The sequence below is a fragment of the Hippopotamus amphibius genome, chromosome 7 (assembly GCF_030028045.1).
Source record: "Hippopotamus amphibius kiboko isolate mHipAmp2 chromosome 7, mHipAmp2.hap2, whole genome shotgun sequence".
NCBI lineage: Eukaryota > Metazoa > Chordata > Mammalia > Artiodactyla > Hippopotamidae > Hippopotamus > Hippopotamus amphibius.
Window position 1 is genome coordinate 38,204,950 of NC_080192.1, and position 19,046 is coordinate 38,223,995.

General features: G+C 36.3%; 1 protein-coding gene across 2 annotated transcripts in view; it reads right to left on the reverse strand.

The window, feature by feature from the left end:
- OTOGL (otogelin like) overlaps positions 1 to 19,046 on the reverse strand; it is a 142,915-nt gene that overhangs the window by 10,704 nt on the left and 113,165 nt on the right. For both annotated transcript variants that reach the window (XM_057742453.1, XM_057742452.1), the window contains 9 exons: positions 15,639 to 15,780; positions 9,777 to 9,962; positions 8,140 to 8,352; positions 7,558 to 7,662; positions 6,850 to 6,957; positions 5,029 to 5,130; positions 4,416 to 4,520; positions 4,292 to 4,332; positions 24 to 87 (listed from right to left, as the gene is read on the reverse strand). In XM_057742453.1, coding sequence (XP_057598436.1) covers positions 24 to 87; positions 4,292 to 4,332; positions 4,416 to 4,520; positions 5,029 to 5,130; positions 6,850 to 6,957; positions 7,558 to 7,662; positions 8,140 to 8,352; positions 9,777 to 9,962; positions 15,639 to 15,780 — 1,066 coding nt within the window. The remainder of the gene's footprint in view (positions 1 to 23; positions 88 to 4,291; positions 4,333 to 4,415; positions 4,521 to 5,028; positions 5,131 to 6,849; positions 6,958 to 7,557; positions 7,663 to 8,139; positions 8,353 to 9,776; positions 9,963 to 15,638; positions 15,781 to 19,046) is intronic.

The window sequence follows — 19,046 nt, forward strand, 5'->3', positions numbered from 1 at the left end:
AAACTTTCAAAAAACATAGTTACCACAGAGATACTGCACACATCCACAGTCACTCTGAAAGTTGTGGTCTATCGCAGTAAATTCTCCCTATTAGAAAGATATTATTATTATATGATTACCAATATGGCGTATTATGTGACCATTGTGAAAAAATACACAATATAACATCTAATAAGTTTCCTACCCCACAGTTACCCAGCAAGTTCATAAAAATATTTGAGAGTGAACAAACTTTGATTAACCCAGTGGTCATTTGATTAGTAGCATATGAAAAAACGCACAAAAAAAGTTTGCTCATAGACCAATCTCTCTAAACTTCAATTTCCTTATCTATTAAGTGAAGGTGGATATGGTGATATTTATGGTTTGTCCTAAGTTTAAAATTATCTTGTTTGATTCTGAGCTTCTAGTGGGCAATTAGAGACAAGAAAATTCTTGCTAACCCTAGAAACTTCTCTTGATGAAATGTTCTTGATCTGCTCTATAGAGGTGGTCTGGAACTCTGATGTCTGTATCAGAGCAAGGCTACTATGGTATATAAAACAAGAGCAGGAGAGTGTAGTACAATGATTAATAGCACAGGCTTAAGAACAAGACTACCCTTGTGCCAGTCTTGCTCTGCTATTTAATAACTGTGTGATCTCAGGCAGGTTACTTAGCCAGCATGACCCTCACCTTTCTCATCTGTAAAATGGGGATAATAATACTGTCTGCCACTTAGAACTGTTGAAAGAAATAAATGGATCAATATATGTAAAGAGCTTAAAATAAGCTGATGTACAGAAAGTGCTATAACCTTCAGATGTTAGTATATTGCTGTCATGACCAATGCTTACACTTTTCCATACTAGGGAAATGGTATAGGTTCTTCTCAAGTGTAGGACTCAGGTTTAAAGTTTCAAGAATTGTATTTTAAACATCAACTTTTCCTGTGTGTGTTTAATTTTCATATGACATCAGTAATAAAAACTAATTTGATTCTTGACACAAAAATAACAAATAAATTCACAGTAATATATAAAAGGCACTTTCCTCCATAAGCTAATAATTCTTGCTTTTTACAGTGCCCTAAGAGTTGTAAAGTAGTTTCATAAACATTAATGCATTTGATGTTTTATGACTTTTAGTTATTACACAATTCCAATGGGATTGAAAGTAAAATATTATAAGTATGGAATTAAAAATAATAATAAATCAAACTCTCCCATTGCATAAACTACTCCAAAAGATTAGATAAGAAAGTATTAAGCTCTCACTAATTCTTTTAAGTTACCTGTTTTTCAAGTTAGAGCCACAATGCCCGCTGTGTCTTCTCAAGCTTAGGCTTAAATCTTCTATTCTTCCTTCCTAACTTGTTTCCTTTGAGATCTTATTCACATATTTAGTTATATTTTTATCCTCATACGTACCCAATTTCACCCAGAGGAAATAACTCCTTGATTGTTCTACCAATACTTAATATCGCATCAAATATGATGGTATTTTTTTTACTCTCAAGCAAGCATCCCTCTCCTTTAAAGTCAGTAGCAAAATCACCTCAAGGTGTTTCCACTTTGTAGCTATTATGAGTAGTGCTGCTATGAACATTCAGACTCTTGTGTGGACATACCTTTTCATTTCTCGTAGATATATACCTAGCAGTGGAATTGCTAAGTCATATGGTAACTATGTAGTTAACCTTTTGAGTAACTACCAGACTGTCTTCCAAAGCAGCCGTCCCATTTTGTATTCCCACCAGCAGTGTATGAGGGTTCCAATTTCTCTACATCCTTGCCAACACGTATGAATATCTGTTGCTTTAGCGAGTGTGAAGTGATAGCTCACTGTAGTTCTGGTTTTCATTTAGCTGATAGCTAATGATGTTAAGGAACTTTTCATGTGCTATTGGCCATTGCATATCTTTATTTGGACAAATGTCCGGTTATATACATAAAGTGGAATATTGTTTAACAGTAAAAAGGAATGAAGTGCTGATACATGCTATAACACAGATGAACTTTGAAAACCTTATGCTAAGTGAAAGGAATCACAAAAGACCATGTGTTATATGATTTCATTTATATGAATATTAAGAACAGGAAAATCTATAGAGATAGATTGAAAGTATATTAGTGATTTTCTCAGTGAAGGAGGTTTTTTTTAATTAATTAATTAATTTTTTATTTATTGGTTGCGCTGGGTCTTTGTTGCTGCACATGGGCTTTCTCTAATTACTGCAAGTGGGGGCTACTCGTCATTGTGGTGCATGGTGTGTGGGCTCCTCATAGGGGCTTCTCTTGTTGCTCTAGGCACATGGGCTCAGTAGTTGTGGCTCACGGGTTCTAGAGCACAGGCTCAATAGTTGTGGCGCACGGGCTTAGTTGCTCCACGGCATGTGGGATCTTCCCAGAGCAGGGCTCAAACCCGTGTCCCCTGCATTGGCAGGTGGATTCTTAACCACTGCACTACCTAGGAAGTCCAAGGTGTAGGAAGTTCTGAGAGAAATAAGAAGTGGCTGCTAAAAGGTACAGAGTTTCTTGTGGCAGAGGGTAATAAAATTGTTCTAAAATTGATTGTGTTGATGGTTGCACAATCTGTGAACATAATAAAAACCATTCAATTGTACACTTTAAATGGCTGAGTTGTATGGTATGTGAATTACATTTCAATAAAAATATTACTAAAAAAAGAAATACTGCAAAGACCTAACATAGACTCTTTAGGTTGAAATGCATTTGTTGTCTCTGTGAATAAACTAATGTGATTTTAAAAAATATATCATCTTAGACACTGAAACAAATATTTAGCAATTTCAGGAACAATGGGTCAGGTCAATACTTTTGTAGAACCAGGAGTGTTAAAAATAAATTGCCTTGCATGGGCATTTAGACACAACCCTTGGTCTAAGTCCCGAAGATCTCAATCTATCATTTACTCTCCCTAGACCTCAGTTTTCTTACTTATAAAATGAGCTAAATATATCTACTTTGTGAAGATTCAATGAAATAACATTTAAAACTTGTTATGTAAACTGTGAAGAACTTGAGAAAAATACATTATAATTCCACTCTTTTCTTTAGGTGTATATACAATGAAGACACAAAATAATTCGAGAGAATTTTTATGAAAGTTATTTGTAAAGCCTAAACATTCTATGCAAATCACAGACAGTATCTCATTATTAGAGTAAATGTTAGAGTAATGCTTTTTAAAATTCAATTTAATTAATTTATTTGACATATAGAAAGCTGTACATAATTGATGTATACAACTTGACAAATCTGAAGATAAGTATACATCATGAAAGCATCACCATGCCATAGACCTCTCCATTAACTCCAAAAGTTTCCTCCTACTCTCTTATTTATTTTTTATTATTATTATTATATTGATAAGAACACTTAACACATGATCTACCCTCCTAGCAAATTTTTACGTCTACAATACAGCACTGTTAACTATAGTCACTACCCCGTACAACAGTTCTCCAGCACTTATTCATCCTGCATAACTGAAAATCTGCACCCTGCTTTTTAAATGTAACAGCAGCATCCTAAGAGAGGTTTTGTTACTTTAAAAAGTGTCTCATTTATTCCCCAGGATATAGCCATGGCCTGAAAAGTCTGAATGAGTTTCTAATGATACACATTGTTTGAGAAAGAAAAGAAAAAGAAAATCTTTGTGAAAGAAAACACATCTTCTTTGATAACTAAGGTCAGGAATATATTATCTTTCTCAAGTCTCAGAGGCATATCATGGAGGATAAATATTTAAAGAAAAAAAAAGACTTGTAAAGCACCGTAACCTCCATTTAATGGTTAAATAAGTGACACCAGTCATACTTATTGTTTCTAAAAATTAAATTTTTGGAATTTCTATAAAGTTTGCATGCTCACAGATAACCCCTAAGAAGGTATAGACAGTTAGTTACATGTTTTTATCCCCTCCTCCTCTGAAACAAGTGCATTGTTAGTGCACTTTCTTATAGAAGCACTGGGAAACCTTTCAATATTGAGGTAATATATTTTCAATATTGTGCTTCATTTTAAGACCAGTGAACTTAATTAGATGTAAGACTGGTAGATTCAGTCACCAGTGGGGAAAAAATAACATATTGCACTTTCTTATCTCAAGTATAATATAAAATGTTGACTGCTCGCTAATATCAGAGAAGATTTCTTTTAATCTATTTTAGTACGACCGAAAGAGAATAATTCCATTAACTCTGAGAAGAAATAAGAAATGAAAGCAATAAAGGAAGGATAAACTGATTTAAATTATATTAAAATTCAATAAAAATATGTGTTCTTACCACTTTGCAAGTTGGCATAACAAGATTTTCACAGCTACATTCTACAAGGTAAAAATCAACATATTTATATTGATCAGAATATATTAATACAGTAATAAGACTTTAAAATCTGAAAATTAGTTACCACAATGCCATGTTGGACAACATTGACCAGATACATTTTCTTTCACAAGTTTCATATCTTCTGCACAGTTGAGTACCGGCGTAGGACAAAGATTTGGCTCACATACTAAATAGAAACACAACATGGGTAAAGATTAACTTCATGTAATTGCTAGTTTTCACTAGCTACCATTTAGTTCACTGACATTACTGATGTAATACGTGGACTCAGATCTCCCCAGAGCTGCCTCTTCCACCACCCAATTGCAATGTGTTGGTAAGGCTAGAACAAATGACTCACAAGCAGATAGAACAACAGTAGTAGAACTAGGACAGGGTCATTAGGTCAAGAGCTCTGAGAAATGACATGCGGACAAGAAGAGAAAGGAAATGAAGAGGGTATGGAATCACTTGGATATCTAGAAAGTCTAAGATGATGAGAAAAGTCATAGCTAATCTATTCCGGGGAGGTAACAATATTTTCCAAGAAACACTCTCAGATGTATGAAAACATTACATATATTTAATATGCTAGAACTCAACTAAGGTCTGCTATAACAGTACAACTAGTATTCACTGGCCTTCTTAAATATTGAACATATCTAAATATTTTTGCTTAGTTAAAATATACTCACCACAGTAATACTGAGGACAACAGAAGTCTGTAGTATTAAGATCCACAGTGAGAAATTCCCCATCAGTACAGAGGGGAATAGGTTCAGTGCAAGATTTGCAAACTAAAGGTGAAACAAAAAGGCAAAGTCACAGCTCAGCTAAAAACAAATTAGTTATCAGTTCAGATTACTGTACACATATAAAATCAAAATAAAATACATTATGTAAAACCAAATAGGAAACAAGGAAGATAAGGATTTAATAAATGGATCTCCTTATTTGGTCATAAAAACAATAATACTATCTGAGTGTATTGCTTCATACTTTCCTAAGCACAGTGACATAGAAGAACCATCTTACCAGAAATATAGGACATTAAGATTTCAGGAGTAATTTATTCTTACTTGGATCAAATACCATTGATTTACTTATTTAAGTTTTCTTAATTCACTACTCTTGATTACTCCAACTTATGGATGAACAATGTAGTAGGCACCTGTTCTTCTGAGCTCTTAGCATCCTTCTTCCAACTCTGATAACTACTCTCTTAATGAACTTGAGGAAATGCCTTACCCACGAAGTCTTGGAGTGACTCTTAATAAAGGCGCCTCACTCTTACCAGGCCTATGTGCAGGAAAAACCCACTGGAGACGAATCAGAATGTCTTTCTACAGCATTTGAGTCATAGAGGCACACCAAGACTCAATCATCAGTGACTGCCACCTAGAGAAGCTAGTTTCTCTCCTTCCCAGGGCTTGGCAGTTCTGCTTCATCTTGATCCTACAAAATCTTGATCCCCCATTTCTCCCAATAATTGGTTGTGCTTAAGCTTGTCAGAATCAATCAGTTGTTGTCACTGCAGTCAAAGAAGCTTAAATAAGAAAAGAAGTGCTTTGACCTACATAGGTTCATTTGAAACCTACGTAAATCACGTCTTCGATATAATTCCTCAACGCAACAGAAAAGAGAATTCTTCATTTTTCAAAGTCCAGTTCGTCAGACAGAATGTATAGCTCAAATTCAGTCATTTCCCGGACACCTTTCATTTCTACCATTCTCTTTCAAGATCATCTTGCTTACACAGGATATACAGGAGATGATGAAGTTTTAAAGAGATATGTTGCTTAGCAGAGTCCTTTATTTAGTTGGTTCTTCAGGAAAGCCAGGGTTATATTTTTCTCTATAAAGAACTAGGGGGACTTCCCTGGTGGTGCACTGGTTAAGAATCTGCCTGCCAATGCGGAGGACATGGGTTTGATCCCTGGTCAGGGAAGATCCCACATGCCACGGAGCAAATAAGCCCATGCACCACAACGACTGAGCCTGCACTCTAGAGCCCTCAAGCCACAACTATTGAGCCCGTGTGCCACAACTACTGAAACCCGCATGCCTAGAGCCCATGCCCTGCAACAAAAGAAGCCAGCACCCATCACCGCAACGAAGAGTAGTGCCTGCTAGCCACAGATAGAGAAAGCCCTCGCACAGCAACGAAGACCCAATGCAGCAAATAAATAAAGAAATAAGTAAATAAATAAATAAATTTAAAAAATAAAAATAAAAAGAACTAAGTGCTAAGTCTTTTTTTAATTGATTATATTATCTTGATCATGTTTTGACTGATATACATAGTCTTTGTTGATAGAGAAAAGTAATACTAACTGTAATAATTGTCAAGAATCATTTAAAATGCTATACTTCCTTTTCTACCATTCTTATTCAGTTGAATTTTATGAGTATATCAGCAGAATATTGGTCACCATGTGGGTCATGAAATTCATGTCAAATAAGAGATTTTCCCTAAATCCTCTCTCTTTTCCCAAGAAATCTCACAGAACACTTACCACAGAGAGGAGAAAAGCAACAAGGTTCTTCCTGTTGAAACTGAATCATGAATTGGTCTTCTCTGCATTCTGGTACTGAAATTTTGGGGCATTTGAGTGGGTCACATTCTGCAGAAATATAAAGATATTTGGAAATTTGTATAGAGTGAGATGATAAATGAATGAAATAGTGTGGTTCAGTTCTATCTGAATTTAGTGATAATTAGCTCATTAAAAAAATCTTAATCTTAACATAAATATGTAGGAAATACCAGGTTATTTATATATAAAATAAATATTTTTACATACACAATATATGTAAATAGACATATATATAACCTATTAATCATATATATGATTAATCATCTATATGTAATGTATGTGTAAATATATATATCTTGCTATAAAATCTTAGCAGAAATATATAGGAAATGGCAGACTTTATATTTAAAATATACAAATATATACATTTAAAACACATATTTCCACTAAAATTAAGATATTTAAAATTAATTATATATACATATATTTATATAATAAATAGATTTAAAATTCATATATATATATTTATAAAGAAATTGCAGGTTTTTAAAAAGCTACCTTTAGCAAGACAGCTCTGCAAACGATATTTTACAATAAATTTCCTTGTAGACACAAAAAAGAGAATCTAATCCACTACTCTGAGTGAACAATGAACTTCATTCTTACTTTTCCTAATTAATTACTCACCACATTGGTACTGTGGACAGCAAGAAAGAGGGCTATGGCCAACGATCAATTTTTGTCTATTTGTACATGTTGGAATGGCTGTTTCACACAAAGCCATGTCACATCCTGGAAATAAACAGAAGTATTAAAACATTTGTGAATGCAATTAAAATCCTGTGTTTCTAACTCAAAGCAGGGAAATGATTCTCACTATGCATGTTTTTACACTGCAATTAAACCCATTCAGCTCACGGAATGGTCATATGTGAAAAGGCCGCAGATTTGTTACTTATTATTGTCTTTGACCCGTGATTGTCATTAAGTCAAGGATTTCCAGACCCTTTACCTTGTGTATTTCTGAATATTATTAATTTATAATAGCCAGAGTTTTGCATGTCTATTTGCAAAATCAACAAAACTCTAATGAGGTGTAACTTGCTTTGAGAAAGTGTAAGTGACATTTATGGCAATACTTCCGTTGTTACTTTAACCCCGTACATATTTTTTTAACACCAAGCATCACACCTGCCCTGCTTTTTTGCAAAGAATGTCAGCATATTTTGTGGCATTAACAGACTGTAAGGCTTCAGGCTGCATACATACTGCAAACTTCCTTTGAACAGCAGGTCCACTTATCAACGAAGCCCAGGACGACTTCAGCTTCTCGTTCACAAATTGGCGAGGGCTCTTCATCACAGTCGGGTTCTATGGGAATAATGCTTCCATTCTCCAAACATTTGTACAGGGCACATTCGTCAATGCCCCCGTTCCAAACCTCCCCAGCAGTTCGAGGCTGGTCTTCTCTATCAGTGCATGCTTAAAAAGATGGTCAGTGTTATATCACTTAGAACTTGGGCATGAAAGTAAATCAAGCTGTGATGTTTTGATTTCAGACTGTGACTTGGCCCAGCGACACAGATAACACGTCACGTTATCTACATTTTCTTGCCTTCTTCTTTTTCTTTATCAGCTACTAACTTACATTTCTCTTTAATGAAATTTTTGTAGTCCACAGAAAATATTTTTCCCGTCTACAGCTATCTGTAAATTTGCATGTCCTCTTCTATAAATAAGATGATTTGTTAATTATTGTTTATTCATATTGTCTTGTTAATACAATTTCTTTAGCTTGAACAAACTCCGTAACAAATTTTAATTAGTTTAAAAATATTAACTATTAAAACTGAGTGGTATTAGAAAACAAGGTAGTCTCTACCTCACATTAACATGTCTGTCATATCAAAATTCAAAACATTTCAGCTTTAAAATCTAAATGTAGAAAGTAGGCAGTCAAGCAAAATATTACTTAGTGGCCATATTAGTTTTATTATGAATGTTTTACTTAATGATAAATATGGCCCTCTAGTAGTTCTTTTAAGGAATAATAAAGATAAGTGAAGTGACCACCATATTCCAAGCCTCCAATGAACTTCTCTTACTTTATTTACTACCAAACCAATCTCACAGGTCCCTAAAAACAAATAAAAGCATGCCTATATATCCTCAAATTCTTCCACAAATACTTTCTTCAATGGCAAATACAAACTTGTTTCTGAAATTATATATGCATTTCACTTCTACTTGCCTTTCCCTTTAATTATTAGCTTTACTTTGGACCATAACAATGAGCCCTATGATAGATAAAGTACTGTACTGCAATTCTCTCAGTTTCTCACTTTTTTTTTTATCCACAATCACCATGGAGACAATGTGTCAGGATAAAATGGTTTGAAAATGAAAGTAGAAATACTCACTGTTTTCTCCCAGATAATAACACTTTCTGAAATTTCTTGTGTGCTTCTTTTTCTCTAGGCACTGTTGCAAAATTCTTTCTATTATTTTATGTACCCCCACACTAACTTTGTGGGATAAGCCCTATTATTTTCCTCATCTTGCAAATGCATAAGCTCAGGCTCATAGAGGTAAAGCTGAATCATTAATACATGAAATAACTGAAATTTCAATTCAGTCCACTTACTATTCTATTCATTCTTAATTTGCCATATTCTTTTCCAGTTAATATAGGCATAAGTAGAGATTAAAACGTATCACCACCAAAGCCCCTAATTCTGTTAAGTTCAATTGAAATCACATTAAAATCAAACTACATACTCATTTCCTTTCCAACACTTAGATGACCTTTAATCAATCTTTCTCAGCACATCTCTCCAAGATCTAAAAAAGTGTTATTTGTTTATTTTCTGGGTCCCTAAAATGTCATTTTGTACTCCTCTGCTTACCACATTCTTTCTCTGGAATGCACTGAGTTGAGTCTGGTCTGTGGAGAATGGTTCCATTTTTGCACACACAGTCTTCTCTTAAATTCAGACTTGAAGAGTGTCCATAGAACCATCTGTTCAGACACGTTCTTGCTTCACAAGGTCGCACACAGGGTTGATACTCCTTCCCCTCCGGGCAACTCAGAGCTATGAATGATAGAGGACTTGTGGAATTTGCTAATGATAAAAGTGACCTAACCTGAATTCTAGTAAAAGGAAGAAATGTTAGTTTTCTTTCTGAAAATAAATTTTGCACATTTTCAGTCTCCTCAAAGTCTGTTTTTCATGTATTATGTAACTATAAATTAGAAACAAAACAATCAATGAGTATTTTTGAGCATCTTCCGGGTGTACAGCTAGTATTGTGTTACAGCAGGAAAAGTTCATGTGATTTATGTAAAATAAATATGGCCAATAGGCAGCCCAAATTTGGTTGGCATAAATATATGAAGTTTCTGCTCTGTGAAGTAGGAGGAGATACAACAGTCCACTCAGAATAAGCACAGAAATATGTTTTAAATATGCAAGTCAACCAAATTATATAAAAAAAATGCCACGTATTTGGGCTTAATCCTTCACTGTCAAAAGAAACTATTATTGCTGAGCAGTTTCTAAATAATGTTTCAGAAAATGCTTGTTGATTTTCAGTGATCTTAAATAGTCATACTGTTAAAAAATGAACGTGCAGTTGGTGGAGGTGTAAATTAATAAGATCTCAGTGGAAAACAACTGTAGTAGTAAAACTGAAGATGTCATATGTTCCCAATGAATCAAGCAACTCCATTCTTGAATAGTAATTACCTCCGGGGGAGTAGGGAGAGGAAAGGGACAGGAGATGGCACACCAAGAGCTGCTTTATTTCTGAAGTGGAGTCATGTAACTGGTGTCTATGATATGTTATTCTTTATCTATGCATTTTATTCTTTTGGGGGGGGATGGAAACTTTTATTTCGAGCATTTTAGTAACATTCATTCTGAAAATCTTTTACCATTTAAACCATTGAATGACTCTATAATTAAATTAACAATATTTTCTGTAAAATGTGCCCAGGATTGGTGAAAAGTTTAATAAAATTTGTATGAAAAGTTACAACTTGATGAGAAAGCTTGAGCCCTATAAAAAGGGGAAAAGGATAAATATAAAAGAAAAGAGAAATACAAACATGTATCTGAAAAAATACTGAACCTAGATATTAATCAAATAAAGCCAGAAAGATTAGTTTCTATGATGTAGATATTATGCTAAGAAGAAGGAAAAGTGGGGAGAAAAAATCTCCAATCTCTCCACATACAATGCATAAGGACAAGCATGGGAAAAAGAAGCTGGTTGAATGGGGACCAGCAAAGTGTGTGGTAGGACATAAGATTAAAATCCCCTTCAAGCTTCTGTAACTTCTTCTATATTTCAATCTATTTTGCTAACTAACATTTTGTGGACTAGGTTTTCTTTTGGGAGAATTGAAGCCTACTTTAAATTCATTCATTCATTCATTCATTTATTCAAATTGAAATATAAGTTGACATACAATATTATGTTAGTTTCAGGTGTACTACATGGTGATTTGACATTTGCAGACATTATGAAATAATCACCACCATAAGTCTAGCAACCGACTGTCCACAAAGTTATTACAATATTATTGACCATATTCCTAATGCTGTATATTAAATCTCTACTTTATAACTGGAGGTTTGTACCTCTTAGCTCCCATCATCTATTTCACTACACCCCACCAGCAACCACCCATTTGTTCTCTATATCTACGAGTCTGTTTTTGTTTTGTTTTGTTTGTTTTGTTTTATAGATTCCATATATGAGGTCATACAGTATTTGTCTTTCTTCGTCTGACATATTTCACTCAGCATAATTCCCTCTGGATCCATCCATGCTATTGCAAATGGTCATATTTCATTTTTTATAGCTGTGTAATATTCCACTGTATATATACCACATCCTCTTTATCCTCTCATCTACTGATGGGCACTTAGGTTGTTTCCATCATGGCTATTGTAAATAATGCTGCAATGAACATAGGGGTGCATATTTCTTTTTGAGTTACTGTTTCTGTTTTCTTCAGGTAGATACCTTTTTTTTTTTGGCTGCGTTGGGGCTTCATTGCTGCGCATGCAGGCTTTTCTCTAGTCGTTGCCGTTCATGGGTTTCTCAGTGTGGTGGCTCCTCTTGTTGTGGAGCATGGGCTCTAGGCACATGGGCTTCAGTAGTTGAAGCCCATGGGCTCATTAGTTGTGGCACATGGGCCCTAGAGCATGCAGGCTTCAGTAGTGTGACACATGGGCTGTTGCTCTGCAGCATGTGGGATCTTCCCAGACCAGGGATCAAACTCATGTTCCCTTCATTGGCAGGCGGATTTTTAACCACGGCACCACCAGAGAAGTCCCTTTAGGTAAATACTTAAAAGTGAAATTTCTGGACCATACGCTACTTCTATTGCTAATTTTTTGAGGGAATTCCATACTATTTTCCACAGTGGCTGTACATACCAGTTTACAGTCCCACCAGCAGTGTAGGAGGGTTGCTTTTTCTCCACACCCTCTCCAACATGTTATTTTTGTCCTTCTGATGACAAGCATTCTGACAGATGTGAGGTGGTATCTCATTGTGGTTTTGATTTATATTCCTCTGATGGTTAGTGATATTGAGCACCTTTTCATGTGTCTGTTGGCCATCTGTATGCCTTCTTTGTTAAAATGTCTATTTAGATCCTCTATACCTTTTTTTAATTGGGTTGTTTTTTGATGTTGAGTTGTTTATTTTCTATATTTTGGATATTAACCCCTTAGCAGACATATATTTTGCAAACATCTTCTCCCATTCACTAAGATGCTTTTTCATTTTGTTGACAGTTTCCTCTGCTGTGCAAAAGCTTTTCAGTTTCATTTAGTCCCATTTGTTTGTTTTTGCTTTTGTCTCCCTTGCCTGAGGAGACATATTCAAAAAAATATTGCTAAAACTGATGTCAAAAAGCACACTGCATATATCTCCATCCAGGAGTTTTATGGTTTCAGGTCTTACCTTTAAGTCTTTAGTAGTTGTTTTGAGTTTATTTTTGTATATGGTTTGAGAAAGTAGTCCAGTTTAATTCTTTTGCATGCAGCTGTCCAGTTTTACCAACACCACTTATTGAAGAGGCTTTCTTTCTGTGAATACATATTGATTCCTGTCATAGGTTAATTGACTATATAAGTGTGGTTTTATTTCAGAGCTCTTTATTCTGTTCTATTGATCTACATGCCTGTTTTTGTGCCAGCAGCATACTGTTTTGATTGCTATAGCTTTACAGTATAGTTTGAAATCAGGGAGGGTGATACCTCCAGCTTTCTTTTGCTTTCTCAAGATTACTTTGGCTATTTGGGGTCTTTTGTGTTCCCATACAAATTTTAGAATTATTTGTTTTAGTTCCATAAAAAATTCCTTTGGTATTTTGATAGGGTTAACACTGAATCTCTACATTATCTTGGGTAAATTATAATTTTAACAATATTAATTCTTCCAATCCATGAGCATGGTATGTTTCATTTGTTTTTGTCATCTTCAATTTCTTTCATCAATGTCTTATAGTTTTCCAAGTACAAGTCTTTTACTCCTTTGGTTAGATTTATTCCTAGGTATTTTATTATTTTTGATACAATTGTAAACTGGATTGTTTTCTTAATTTCTCTTTCTGGTAGTTTGTTATTAGTGTACAGAAACACAAAGATTTCTGTATATTAATTTTGTACCCTGAAACTTTACTGAATTCATTTATTAGTTTGAATATATTTGGTGGTATCTTTAGTATTTCTAGGTATAGTATTATGTCATATGCAAACAGTGACACTTACTTGTTCCTTTCCAATTTGGAAACTTTTTACCTCTTTTTCTTGTCTGACTGCTGTGTGTAGAATTTCTGATACTATGCTGAATAAAAGTGGTGAGAGTGGGCATCCTTGTTTCATACCTGATCTTAGTGGAAATCCTTTGGCTTTTCACTGTTGAGTATGATGCTGGCTGTAATTTTCTCATATACGGTGTTTTTTTTAAGTTTTAAAAAATATTTACGTTATTTTACCTTTCTTTTCTTTTTTTTTTTTTTTTGGCTGCATGGGGTCTTAGTTGCAGCACACGGGATCTTCATTGCAGTGCACAGGCTCTTTGCTGGGGCTTGAGGGCTTCTCTCTAGTTGTGGTGTATAGGTTTTCTCTCTCTAGTTGAGCTGTGTGGGCTCAGTAGTTGTGGTGCGCGGGCTTAGTTGCCCTGTGGCATGGGGGATCTTAGTTCCCTGACCAGGGATCAAACCCGGGTCACCTGCATTGGAAGGTGGATTCTTTACCACTGGACCAACAGGGAACTCCCTCATATATCGTCTTGATTATGTTGAGGTATGTTCCCTCTGTACTCACTTTGTTGAGAGATTTTTTATCATAAGTGGATGTTGAATATTGTCAAAAACTTTTTTGCACGTATTGAGATGATTTTTATTCTTCAATTTGGTAATGTGGTTTACCACATTGATCGACTGGCAGATACTGAACCATTGTTGGCATTCCTGGGATAAATCCCACTTCATCATGATATATGATTTTTTTATTGTTTTGTTGAATTCAGTTTCTAATGTTTCATCGAGGACTTTCGTATCTATGTTCAACAGTGATATCGACCTGTGATTTTCTTTTCTTTGGTGTCTTGTTCTGATTTTTGTTACTACGCCACACTCCTCTCTGGTCACCAGAGCTGTATGCTCTAGGAGTGCCCCCTATGCAGGCTGTGTGCACACTTCTGTTGTGGCAGTGCCAATTACTGTGGGTGCACTGGTAGGTAGGGCTGGCCTCTGGCCTGGTTGACTGCAATGCCCCAGTGGCTGGGGGCCAGGGTAGGGTGGGGTAGGCTTTCTGCATGGCTGTCTGCACAGCCTGGAGGGTTTGGGGCTCGTGCTGACCCACTGGAGTACAGATAAGCCTCTGGAACTAATAGGCTAGAGAGGGGATTCCAAAACAGTCTTTTGCCAGCGTTGGTGTTATTGCAGTAGAATTAGCTCCCAAAAATGGATGCTGCCAGCGTCTGCATCCCCAGGGGCAGTCCCAGTTGCCTCCTGCCCCTCCAGGGGGCTCTCCAAGATCAGCAAGCGGTTCTGACCTGGTGTCCTTTCAAACTACTTCCTCTGCCCTGGGACTTGGAGCATGGGAGAATCTGTGCACGCCCTTTCAGAGCAGAATCTCTGTTTCCTGTAGCTCTCTAGTTCTCCCAAACATAAGCTCTGCTGGTTTTCAAAGCCAGAAGTTCTAGGGACTCATCTTCCTGGTGCAGGACTTTTAGGCTGGGGAGGCCAATGTAGGGCTCAGACCCCTCACTTCTTAGGAAGGACGCCTACAATTGTGATATACCTCCTGCTTGTGGGTCACTGACCAGGGGGTGTGGGTCCTGAGTATACTTCATCTCTGCTCCCCCACCCATCTTTGTGTTGTTCCTTCTTTATGACTTTAGTTGTGGAATATCTTTTCTGCTAGACTTCCGGTCATTCTCGTAGATAGCTTCCCTGTAAGTAACTGTAATTGTGGCATGTCTGCTGGAGGAGGTGAGTTCAGGGTCTTCCTACTCCAGCTCCTCAACCCCCTCCCTTACTTTAAATTTAGACCAGGATAATTACGGAAGTTATTTAAGTGGGAGAGATGACCTCTAACTACAGGTTACATTTACATTCATTTAATTCTTAAAAAATTATTATTTTGTGATGAAAAGAAAAAGAATGAAGTGAATGCAAAAAAAAAAAAAACCTGGAATGTTATTTGGTTGTTGGAAAATATCGTTTGAAGTGTACTACTTACAGCAGTAATCAGGTGTTCTCCACGGAATACAAACGTCAAACTTGTTGCATAGAGCCACATACGCAGAAAGGGCATCGCATTCATAGTTCCAAAAATAGGTATAATTGATCCACATCTTTTCACAAAAGTCTTGTGGTGAAACCTAGAGATACATTGTACCTTGGGATAAGTTATGTTGTTTTATTTCTCTGAAGGCACTAAGCTAGACTAAAACTATTTGGAGAATCAAAAGGTAGCAAGTTAATATTCATTATACCTCCTCTTTGACCTGTTTTTCAAAGCTTCACAGTATTAGATGTCACCTCTGAATTTATAATTTTTTAAGCACACAGTTTATATAAGATAAATATCATCTTACTAATCTACATAAACCTATCTTATAAAGATGGAAAAGAAACAGAGTATGTGGACCTAGTAAAAATCTATTTCTGATATTACATTTGGGTTACAAGCTTCTTTTCTATATACTGAATAAGACTTTGATCTATTACAGATAAAACTGGAAGCTCCTAAAGCTTTCTGTAATGATACATGGCACTGCTCGTTAAATGAGGTTATAAATGCTTCTCAAAAAATTGTGTACTAATATTGAACATTGGTCAAATAATTTCTATAATTTTTCATGCCTCAACTTAATTAGAAGCTCATCTCTTTCTACAGATTATGTTTCATTTTGATCTAGAGATACCTGAAATGTAGATAATTTAACTTGTAACCACAGTCACTCTAATTTGTCTCTACTCATTTATTCAGCAAACATAGTAAGCATCTACATGCAGGTGCTAAATTCAGACACAGGTCAAAGTGTCAGGTAAAAAATACTTAATATTTTTCATATCCCATCATTTTTTCCTCAAGGTCCACATCTATAAAAACTAAGATATTACTTCCTCTGTAGTCCCTTCTGTTGAATCTCCTCAGTTTCTCACCATTTCACTTTGCACGGGATACTCGCTATGATCGTCAAGAGCCCCTACTTGTCAAATCCAGGGAACACCCTGATATTCTAAACCCTCCCCAACCCCTCAAAGGCCTATGATGCCAGGCATGCCCACTGTGTCTTAAAACCCTCTCCTCTGACTTCGAGAGACCGCACTCTGGTGCCTGTCCGTCTGTTCACCGTTGCCTCCTCTTCCTGCCTCATTCTGAGGATGTGTCTAGACCCCTTCCTCAGTGGCCCTGTCTCCTCACTACAAACGCTCTTCCTGGGCTCACCCATTCCCACAGTTTCTACCACCATCTTGGGCATTTGTATCTTCACCTCAGTTTCTTCATAAGTTAAATAGAGTTAATAATAAACCTACTACTACGTAAGACTGCTGTGAGCTTATATATGGAAAGTGTACAGAGCAGACTCCGGAATATCATACATGAGTTATTGTTATTTTAAAAACTCCATATACTAATAACTCCCCAAACCTGATCTCTGGCTTCAACTGGTCTCCTCTGAGATCCAGAATAGCTTCAAAGTTTTTTCTGGATATTTTAGCCTTGAAGTCCCACATGACTTAACTTGTCCAATATAAAAAATAAAACTGTATCCCTTCTCTACTAAATCCACAAAAGCTGATTTTCCTGTATCCTTCATGTGGAGATCTCATCCACACGAACGAACCTGAATGTGAGTGGCATGGCATAATTAAGAAAATTCACACAAGAGTATAGGAAAGCATGGGGTCAGGGGACTCAAGAGTCCCGAGCTCTGATTCCTATAGTGTATTTATTGAGAAAAAGCATTCTAGCATTCTGGATTATAAATCAAGATAATGGACATCACAAGGTATATGCTTCAATTAAAGAAAAAAGCAGAACACCTTTTTTTTATGACTACTGGGGAAGATAGTTAATCTTTAACTTGGAGCTGGAGCCTGGAGCCATCGGGCTATATGACTGCTTTATCTCAATTGGTTTTCCTTGAGACTAGTTCTGCTTTCAGAACTGCTTGCAGCCATGTAGCCGGTCATGCTCTCTTAGGATTGTTACTCCAAGTCAATGTCCTCTGTGTCCTCAGTGTCCTCTGTGGTTCTCTACATCTCCCCCTTTTTGTTTATCGGACACACATCTGAGCTTCACAGAGTATGCAGCTAGTTGTTATTGCTGCTTTTGACTTTGTCAGAGGAGACGTTCCTGATCCATGCTAGTATATAATATCTCCAGATGCCTCAGTTGGGATAACAGAACCACGCTTATATTTTTTCCATTTTAAATCATATAGGGAACCATAGTGTCGAGCCGAACCCCTCCTCTGTGTCCTCTGTGGTTCTCTACACTTTCATTCATCCGTTCATTTATGCATCCTTCCACAATTTATTGAGCACCTAACTATATATCAGGCACCATACTACTATTCATGAGGAAGGTAAACGTGACTAAATCAGACCTGTTCTCTGCCTTGTGGATCTCATACTTAAAGTCTACCTGTAGAATCAAGAGGAGTCACCATGCCGAAATAGATCAGAGGAGGGAAGTATTCTAGCTTTAGGACACTGTAAGCATAAAAGCCCACTCACAGGAAAAACCTTAAAATAGTGCAACAGTTGAAAGGAGACAGAAATACATGGACTTTAGCCAGGAAGAAAAGTGTAGCACAAAAGGAAGCTGGAAAAGTAGGCAGGCCAAAGCACAAAGGACATTATAAGCCCTGATGAGAGGTTCAGAATGTATTCTAAGCATAAGTGAAAGACACTGAAGGATTTTAGGTAGAGAAATCATCCAATTGTGTTACCATTTTCCATTTCCATCATCTGCCTACTGTGTGGAGATTTGCAAATGAGGATGAAGATTAGAAGTGGGAAAACTAAATGACGAGTATTCCTTTCTTTTGCCGTCAAATTCACTGGGAAGAGCCTAAGGGAAAGCTGGGGCTATCATAGACTAAATGGTATCCTGTGTTGCCTCACTATGCCTTGAAGAGTCAAGCTGAAAGTTTCCTGATTTAATCAACCTTCTAAGTTGCCAGTTAAAAATGCAATTTTCGAAAGTCGTTATGCTTTAAAAAGGCAGATTACGACACTGAAATGAGTCAAAAAGCATTTGCTATTTTTTTCATTTTTATAAGCATGCATTTTAAAATGTAAACATTTAAAACTTATTTTGTTGCCAATCTCCGAGTAAAACTGAAGCTCCAGAAAGGTAACACCATTTTTATCCCATGACTTCATATCCTTTGCCTTTTCCGTCAGAGAACTCATAGGACAGGCTGAGAACTATGGGGTCTACACTTGGTGGCCAAACATGGAAGGTTCTGCAGAGTTAACTCCTTCTGTTTTGACAATTCACTCACTCTCCTTCCCAGACTCTTCTCCTCCATAAGTCTTGCACTAAACTATTTCAATGTTTTCCTACATGGCCTTTTCCAGCAACCCTGTTCTTGTCACACTGTTTTCTTTGCCTGGGTCTCCCTTCCTC